At 44.1% G+C, this 9,588-nt stretch overlaps 1 protein-coding gene across 3 annotated transcripts in view; it reads left to right on the top strand.

The window, feature by feature from the left end:
- The first annotated feature begins 602 nt into the window (after positions 1-602).
- LOC121540194 (vesicle-associated membrane protein 4) overlaps positions 603-9,588 on the top strand; it is a 34,022-nt gene continuing 25,036 nt past the window's right edge. The window contains exons 1-4 of one of the 3 annotated variants that reach the window (XM_041848879.2): positions 603-777; positions 2,112-2,261; positions 8,423-8,527; positions 9,490-9,536. In XM_041848879.2, coding sequence (XP_041704813.1) covers positions 2,259-2,261; positions 8,423-8,527; positions 9,490-9,536 — 155 coding nt within the window. In that variant the 5' untranslated portion in view covers positions 603-777; positions 2,112-2,258. Of the gene's footprint in view, positions 778-2,111; positions 2,262-3,731; positions 4,663-8,422; positions 8,528-9,489; positions 9,537-9,588 lie in introns of those variants that run through there. The other 2 variants (XM_041848880.2, XM_041848878.2) reach the window with 2 other exon arrangements.

The raw sequence follows: 9,588 nt of genomic DNA, 5'->3' as shown, positions 1-9,588 counted from the left end.
ACCATGTTTGTATGCAGCTTTATTAACTCAATTATATATATATATATTTTACATTGTTTACAAACTGATATGTGACATGTATTAATGCCCAAATATTTATTTTTTGCTAAAAATGTGGGGCTCAAAACGAGCAAAAAATGAATTACCAGTAGGCATGACTCCCGAGTGGCGCAGTGGTATAGCTGTGCCACTAGAGATCCTGGTTCGAATCCAGGCTCTGTCGTAGCCGGCCGCGACCGGGAGCACAATTGGCCCAGCGTTGTCGAGGGAATGGCCGGCAGGGATGTAGCTCAGTTGCAACGCCAGGGTTGTGGGTTCGATTCACACGGGGGGCCAGTATGAAAAAATAATGTATGCACTAAGTCCAGAGCGTCTGCTAAATGACTAACATGTAAATGTCTGAGCCATGGTCACCCCCAGAGCACTTACACCTATGAAGGTTCCAAAGCATAGCCATTTCTCTCTATTTTCATTTTCAGCATTTCAGTCTTCCACCAATTGTATTTACTTGATTGTGCCAATCTTCTGATTGACGCTGTCACACATCTGGGAGAGACTGGGCAGGAGCTTAGGGTCCTCTCCAGCTTCCTGCTGGTCAGCTGATCAGAGAGAGCAGGAAGGATTGGAAGAGCATCACTGTAGCAACCATCAGCTGAAAAAAAAAATGCATTGATTTATTTTAGAAAGCGAAACAGAACATTGTGATCCTGTATTGATGAACAAAGCTTGTTTGGTCGTGGGCGTCTGTGTCAAGAGTGGATTCAACGAAAACAGCAGGTATCGTTAGCATTAGCTTGCTGGCTAGCTAACATTACAGCTGTGTATTTTCTGTGTGGCTATGATATGAACGTCGTCGCCAGCGGCCTGTCGGCATATTCATCTTAGCCAACGGTAGACATAACCGAATATTTTAGATTGGATTGAAAGCTAAATTATGTAAACATCGTATTTGTTGAATTCAAATAGTCCTGATAGTGTTAGCTTGCTAGTTAGCCAATTAACCAACTGGCTAGCTAAACCAGCTCAGCTGGCTGTCATTTCTGATAGCTGACATACATTTACCATTCACAGAAGACAATGTCGGTCTGGCTTTCTCGATATTTCAGATTTAGTTAGCTAGGTGGCATGACTGTAAAATGATATGGCTCACTCTAGTATTCTTGATGACTAATTGCTGAGGATAGCTGCTGTAACTAGCTAACGTTAGCTGGCTGGCTGGTGTTACACAATCAGTGTTGTTGATGTCAAAGGATTAATGTTACTGGTTCTGTCATCAAATCAGAGATGTGTCAGTGTGTCAACTGGATTTTATTTAGAGTGCTAGCTAGATAGATGTAATCCATTGAAGACTGTGAGCATCAAATACCATGGTAAACTGCAGCACAGCTGTGCAGCAGGGCCTAGCATTGCCTAATAAATCACTGCCATACCAGCTTTCTGGTATACAGACTGAAATAAAGCACTTCAAAAACTTGTATGTGACTATGTTGTCCAAGGGACAGCATATAGGAACTTCTGGGCTAGGTCTTGCATGTCTTAATGCTAGTCTGTTACTGCTTTAGGCAACTCCTGTATCATACACTATGCATACGCTATGTGAAGTGTGAACTATGCTCTCAGATAAACAGAATATCAGAGCTTCACTTCCTTCAGATAAGCCTTTGATCATGGCTGCCTAAACCGGTTGTTTACTTTCTTACCAGATATGAGGCTGTCTGTCATTTCATCGTTCCCCTTGTAGCTGATGACCATCCGCCATTTAGATACTAGGCATAGGCTACATCTTCTCAGCTGATTCCTGCTTTTTCCTCACTTGATTTTTAAAGGCACAATCTGTAGTGTCACTGTCCCCTGTGGCATTGGGACAAAGTCCATACACTCAAGGGTGAAACTAAACACACAAAAACACTCCCCTCTCCATCTCCCTCTTCCATCCATCCCTCTTTTCTACATAGATTTTTGGATAACCAAAACAGCTTACCACAACATGATGTTACAGATTGTGCCTTTAAAGTGCTTTTTTCAAAGCTGCATACTTACATATCTGCAACCCAGATCTGATAGACTTGGCTTTTCTCTTCTTTCTGTGCATCTCTCTCTCTTCTCTGTAGTTGCGTGAGATAGAGCCCTGTCCCCTGCCACTATCTCCTCCTCTGTTTACCAGAACGTTCCACTCTGCTCCTGGCCACGGAACGGCCCTTTTCCAACTGCACTGCCAGAAGGAGACGCTGAGAAAAGCAGAGTCTGAGCTGGATTCAATGGTACCAGAGGGACTGGATGAACTTGGATGGAGAGGCTGGGGCAGGAGAGATAGTCTTGGGGTGGAAGCTGTGAGGACAGGAGAGGCGGGATGTGTTTAGACATATAGTTCAATTCAATAAATCTTTATTGTCCCCAATTCATGTGCAGCATAAAAGTATGAAAAGGCGATGGGTTTTGGGTGGGAAAAGGAAGTATATCCTCTTCCATGAGGCGGGCCCCCCTGCCTCGCGCTGTCTCTCCTGCCCTAAATGCATTTGACTTCAGTTTCAGTGGAACAATTTGATGTTTGGTTGTACAACTCAGGGGCTGCACAGGAGGCCTTTGTTCCACTGAGCAGCAGGGGTTGGGTTTTATGTTCCTGGGGCTGGGTTTGATGCACTCCCAGGTACTCAACTGATCTGGGAACAGGGATGGTTGAGGCTAGCTGGAGGAACAGCATGTTTTCTACTCCGTGGTTCAGAGAAAGAGACAGGGCTGAGGGAGGAGAGCAGAGAGAGGAGGAACCAGGGAGGAGACGGAGGGAGGAGAGAAAGACACTCCATGAAGAGGTACAGTACAGGCAGCAGAGAATGGACACAGGAGCCCTCCCCTGAGGGAGCTTGTTTCCACAGCATAGCCAGCCAGAAGTGTTAAATCAAACCCTGCTCCCCAATAAAACTGCTCCCACGTACCACCCCTTAACGGGGAACAGGCAGGAGAGAGGAGCACCTCAGAATAACAATTAAGGCCACTCTGCTGAAATGGAACATAGTGTTTAAAAGCCTGTCCAACAGCACCACCCACACATAAGTAGGCCTAACTCTCCCACATCACATCCTGGCAAGCCTGACAGAATCCCTCTAGGCCTAGGGGTTAGGGGAAATGGTATAACACTGGAATGGTTCTGTTACTGAATATGCTTGTTTAAAAACTCTAAATGAGTTCTATATGTTTTGAAGATTTAGGTAAAGTGTTCAGTTCTTCTCTGCTCTCATACTCAACACCTGTTATTGTTACCAGCCTGCAGCCCTCACACACACAAACCCCACTCCTCTCTTGACTGCTCTGTCTGCTGTTACACTTAAATATTTGTTTGACATAACATGACCAGTGTTCACATATACACTGAGTGTACAAAACATTAGGAACATCTGCTCTTTCCATGATATAGACTGACCAAATGAATCCAGGTGAAAGCTATGATCATGTATTGATGTCACCTGTTAAATCCACTTCAGTCAGTGTAGATGAAGGAGAGGAGACTGGTTAAAGAAGGATTTTAAAGCCTAGAGACAATCGAGACATGGATTGTGTATGTGTGCCATTCAGAGGGTGAATGGGCAAGACAAAAAATGTAAGTGCCTTTGAACGGGGTATGGTAGTAGGTGCCAGGCGCACCGGTTTGTTTCAAGAACTGCAACGCTGCTGGGTTTTTCACACTCAACAGTTCCCTGTGTGTATCAATAATGGTCCCCCACGACTACAGACACTGGGGACACGCCTGACACAGCTCTGAGAGGCTACACCGAACACAAACACTCAGCCGGGCCGGTGCGTAGAAAGGAACAGCTGGCGACCTGCTACTGATAACCGACCAGACATCACCCGCCCCCCTGCGCTTCTCTCTCGCTCTCACGTTCAACGAGAGACAGACAACAACGCAGTTGTGCGGGGTGCTGGTGGGGACGTCCGCGGCCATGGAGGGAAATGTTTTATCCTTTGGACTGTCTGCGTGCAGCAGTGAAAACTCATTTGAATCTGCTGGGGACTCGCGAGCTATTAAATGTATAATATGCGACATGTTCGTTGTTGTCACGGGGAAAGGTCCGATGGATACCTTCATTTGTGAAAATTTTATTGAACTTGATGCAGCTAAAGAAAGGATTATTACTCTTCATGAAGAAATAAAACATTTGACCAAGCGCCTTGAACTGAATAAGGATTCTATGAGAATATCGGCATCTTTAAATGCTTCCTATCAAAACATCCAAGAGGATCATAATGGGACCTTCCTGGACTATGATCAATTTCTGCCACTGCAGCCCTCTACTAGCTTGAACCAGAAAATGGCTGCTCACTGTTCGACTCCAGGTGAGCGTAAATGGATGCGTGTCGGAACCAGAAAGAAGGAGAAGAATCGTTCTCGGCGTGCCTGCCTTCTTCCCCTGCGTCTGGGCTTAAGACCTTTCAAATATCTTTGAGCCCCTGTACCAGCTGTCCTCTGTCGGGGGCTTGGGTGTTCCCTCCATGGCTGCGGATGACCCTCCAGCTACCTCTCCCTGTCCTAGTCAATCAACTGCCTGGGCACAGCCTGGACCACCGCGGCCCCCCTCCGCTGGGCCGTACTCTCTGTATCAGAGCTCTGTCCCTTTGGTGGTTGTGGCCTGCATGCAGCCGGCGTCTCAGCAGCCCTCTTCTCAGGTGAGTTCTGTGGCTCCGGCCTCGCAATCTGCTTCGAGACACGGCAGAGGCCGGATCATTCCGGCGATTGTGATAGGGAGTTCGATGGTGAGGCATATATCTGTACCTGGGGCAAATACTTTGTGTTTTCCTTGGGCAAAAGTTCAGGATATCACCAGGTTGCTTCCCGAGGCTGTGAGTCAGTCACCGGGGGCTGATACTGTCATGGTTCATGTGGGGTCAAATGACATTATGAAGGGCAGCTCAGAACAGCTGAAGATGGATTTTAAAGAACTGATTGGGTCTCTGCTTGACACCAACAAATGCCTCATAATATCTGGCCCTCTGCCCTCCCTAAATCGTGGCATTGAACAGTTCAGCAGACTTTTAGCCCTCCAAACTGGCTACGAGACTATTGCAGCTCTGTGGGTGTAACATTTATTGACAATTTTCATACCTTCTGGAAACAAAGCTCCTATTATAAGGAGGATGGGATCCACCCAAATCATTTGGGTTCCTGGATCCTTTCACAGCATTATAAGGCTGCATTGAGACAATGACTTATCAATGACCCAAGTCCAGCTCATTTAATCCCTACCATTGTGTCGCTGAGTTGTCATAATGATTCAGCAAATGTACATTATCCTAGGGGCGTTGGAAGACACAATCTAAATAACCTAATTTATGTCCCTCTTACTGCCCGGAATGCCTCTGTTGATCCTACAGCTATTGTATGCAGTAATCATATGCCTATGAACCAGAGTAGAACTGTTAGCACTGAGGTGGTGTGCCCTAGTAGGAAGTCCACCGTGTGCAGCTAACCCTGCACTAATAAAAATAATCAGAGTATGTCTACCTCTGCTAAACTTCCCAGTAAAGCAAGAAAAATAATCAAGTATCCCAGAAAAGTGTTAAATAGCCCACGTTAACATATGTAGCTTAAGAAACAAGGTTCATGAAATCAATAATTTGCTAGTAACAGATTACATTCATATTCTGACAATCTATGAAACTCACTTAGATAATACCTTTGATGATACAGTGGTAGCAATACAAGGTTATAACATTTACAGAAAATACGGAAAAATGGGGGCGGTGTTGCGCTCTATATTCAGAAACACATTCCTGTAAAGCTTAGAGAGGATCTCATGTTAAATACTGTTGAAGTAATATGGCTACAGGTTCACCTGCCTCACCTAAAGCCCATTCTGGTGGGAAGCTGCTATAGACCACCAAGTGCTAACAGTCAGTATCTGGATAACGTGTAAAATGCTTGATAATATATGTGATATCAATGGAAAGGTATACTTTCTGGGTGATGTAAATATTGACTGGTTTTCATCAGGCTGCCCACTCAAGAGAAAGCTTCAAACTGTAACTAGTTCCTGCAACCTGGTTCAGGTTATCAATCAACAGTACAGGAATGAAATCATCAACATGTAATGATCATATCTTTACTAATGCTGCAGACATTTGTTTGAAAGCAGTATCCAAATCCATCGGATGTAGTGATCACAATATAGTAGCCATGTCTAGGAAAACCAAAGTTCCAAGAGAGTTTATAAGAGGTCATACAAGAGGTTCTATAGTGATTCCTATGTTGTTGATGTGAATAATATTTGTTGGTCAGTGGTGTGTAATGACGAGCAACCAGACGCTGCCCTTGACACATTTATGAAATTGCTTATCCCAGTTACTAATAAGCATGCACCCATTAAGAAAATGACTGTAAAAACTGTTAAATCCCTGTGGATTGATGAAGAATTGAAAAATGGTATGGTTGAGAGGGATGAGGCAAAAGAGATGGCAAATAGGTCTGGCTGTACAAACGATTGGCAAACATACTGCAAATTGAGAAATCATGTGACTAAACTGAATAGAAAGAAGAAGAAACTACACTATGAAACAAAGATAAATTACATAAAGAATGATAGGAAAAAGCTTTGGCGCACCTTAAATGAAATATTGGGCAAAAAGGCAAACTCCGCTCCATCATTCATTGAATCAGATAGCTCATTCATCACAAAACCCACTGATATTGCCAACTACTTTAATGATTTTTTCATTGGCAAGATTAGTAAACGTAGGCATGACATGCCAGCAACAAACGCTGACAAGTATATCTGACCAAATTATGAAAGATAAGCATTGTAATTTTGAAATCCGTAAAGTAAGTGTGGAAGAGGTGAAAAAGTATTATTGTCGATCAAAAATGACAAGCCACCAGGGTCTGACAACTTGGATGGAAAATTACTGAGGATAATAGCGGACGATATTGGCACTACTATTTGCCATATCTTCAATTTAAGCCTACTAGAGAAAGTGTGTGCTCTCAGGCCTGGAGGGAAGGAAAAGTTATCCCCCTACCTAAGAACAGTAAAGCCCCCTTAACTGGCTCAAATAGCCGACCAATCAGCCTGTTACCGACCCTTAGTAAAGTTGAGGAAAAAATGGTGTTCGACCAGATAAAATGCTATTTCACAGTAAACAAATTGACAACAGACTTTCAGCACGCTTTTAGGGAAGGACATTCAACAAGCACAGCACTTACACAATGACTGATGATTTGCTGAGAGAAATTAATGCGGCAGGTAGCTTAGTGGTTAAGAGCGTTGTGCCAGTAACCGAAAGGTCGCTGGTTCTAATCCCCGAGCCGACTAGGTGAAAAATATTTCGGTGCCCTTGAGCAAGGCACTTAACCCTAATTGCTCCTGTAAGTCGCTCTGAATAAGAGTGTCTGCTAAATGACTAAAAAATAAAAATAATTTAAAATATTGTGGAGGCTGTTTTGTTAGACTTCAGTGCGGCTTTTGACATTATCGATCATAGTCTGTTGCTGGAAAAACGTATGTGTTCCCCAGGGCAGCTGTCTAGGCACCTTACTTTTTTCAGTCTTTACTAACGACATGCCACTGGCTTTGAGTAAAGTATGTCTATGTATGCGGATGACTCAACACTATACACGTCAGCTACCACAGCGACTGAAATGACAGCAACACTTAACAAAGAGCTGCACTTAGTTTCAGAATGGGTGGCAAGGAATAAGTTAGTCCTAAATATTTCAAAAACTAAAAGCATTGTATTTGGGACAAATCATTTACTATACTGTTCAGTCGTGTGGTCAGGTGCTACAAAGAGGAACTTAGAAAAATTGCAATTGACTCAGAACAGGGCAGCACGGCTGGCCCTTGGATGTACCAGAGAGCTAACATTAATAATGGCTCAAAGTGGAGGAGAGATTGACTCAATATTAGGAAGGTGTTCCTAATGTTTGGCATACTCAGTTTGTGGATTTAGCAGTGGCGTAAAGACTCAGGGAACCTTGAGAGGAACCAGACTCAATCGTTACTCTGAACATAAGAGGTTGTGTTGGACTCAGAAGTGTGTAAAGACTCAAGCAGGCATGCCAACTGTGTCACACTATATATGTGATGTGATAACCATCTGGACAGAACCATCTGGACAGTAAGCTGGTGTTGAGTATGTGCTGGGCATATTTGGTATTTGTCTGGCGCTGGTATGATGACTGTAGCAGCAGTGGTCACCTGGAGGACTCTCTACACTTTGCAGGCTTTTGTTTCCAGCCCAGCACTTGCACACCTGATTCTACTTATCAAGAATGATCTATGATTGGTTGATTATTGGAAACAGATGTGTTAGTGCTGGCTGGAGCAAAAGCCTGCACCCCCAGTACGACCAGTGTTGCTGCTGTACTGTAGCAGACAGTATTGTGTGTGTGTGTGAGTTCTCTGACGGGTGTGTTTCTCCTCCTGTCCTACAGAGGGAACCAGAGCGGGAGGAGCAGCCTGAAGACGCCAACATGCCTCCCAAGTTTAAACGACACCTCAACGATGAAGAGGTCACCGGATCCATACGCAGCGAGAGGGTGAGACCCAGGTGGAGGGAGTCAGGTTCAATGGTTTCTATTAGTCACGTTTACAAAAACATTTGTTTCCCCAGTGCAAACTCATTTAAGACCGGAAATGAAAAACAAGGGGAGAGAGAGGTTAACATTTTACATTTACATTTTAGTCATTTAGCAGACGCTCTTATCCAGAGCGACTTACAGGAGCAATTAGGGTTAAGTGCCTTGCTCAAGAGCACATCGACAGATTTTTCACCTAGTCAGCTCGGAGATTAGAACCAGCAACCTTTCGGTTACTGGCACAACGCTCTTAACCACTAAGCTACCTGCCGCCCCGTTAAGAGAGGGACATTGCAGGGAGACGGGAACTCTTCCCTGAGGTTCAGAGAGGACACCTTCCTCCTCTGTCTCAGCATTGTGTTATTGTGTTCAGCTGAGATCAAAGAGAAACACACACACACACACCCCTCTCCATCCTCCTTTCTCCATCCCCTCTTCTCTGATAATAGCTCCCAGTCCTCTCCTGGCTCCTGGGACCAAACATCCAGGAGTTGGACAGAGCAGAGCAGTGACATGCAGTCAGATGGCTAGGATGGAACATGGGTAGTGGAGAGGCAGAAAGGGCATTTGAACCACTCCTCAGATAAAGGCTTAAGTCATTATTATCATATGGATTACATTCCTCCAGTTACCTGAGATATCTTTATATGCAGTAAGAAATATATTTATATCATTAAATATATGCAGCCGTTTTTATCTCGATATCAAATCATTTCTGGGTAACAATTAAGTGCTTTACTGTGATCATTTTCAATTAAAATGGTCAAAAGAAACAAAAATAGCTTCTTAGCTAAATGCAATTTCTCTTAACAAGAATTTAGCTAGGACTGTTTGAGGAGTGGTCTGAGAGAGGGGCATAATTGGAGGAGCCTAATGGGAGGGATGTGTCTGATTCTTGACCTCTAACCTCTGACCTCTCACAGAGGAACCTGTTGGAGGAAGACTCTGATGAAGAGGAGGACTTCTTCCTGTGAGTAATAATCCCATATACATTGTTTGTGTCTGAAATGACTACCTATTTC

This window comes from Coregonus clupeaformis, chromosome 26, assembly GCF_020615455.1.
Source record: "Coregonus clupeaformis isolate EN_2021a chromosome 26, ASM2061545v1, whole genome shotgun sequence".
Lineage (NCBI taxonomy): Eukaryota > Metazoa > Chordata > Actinopteri > Salmoniformes > Salmonidae > Coregonus > Coregonus clupeaformis.
Note: the sequence above shows the minus strand (reverse complement) of the source record. Positions and strands in the feature narration are given on the sequence as shown.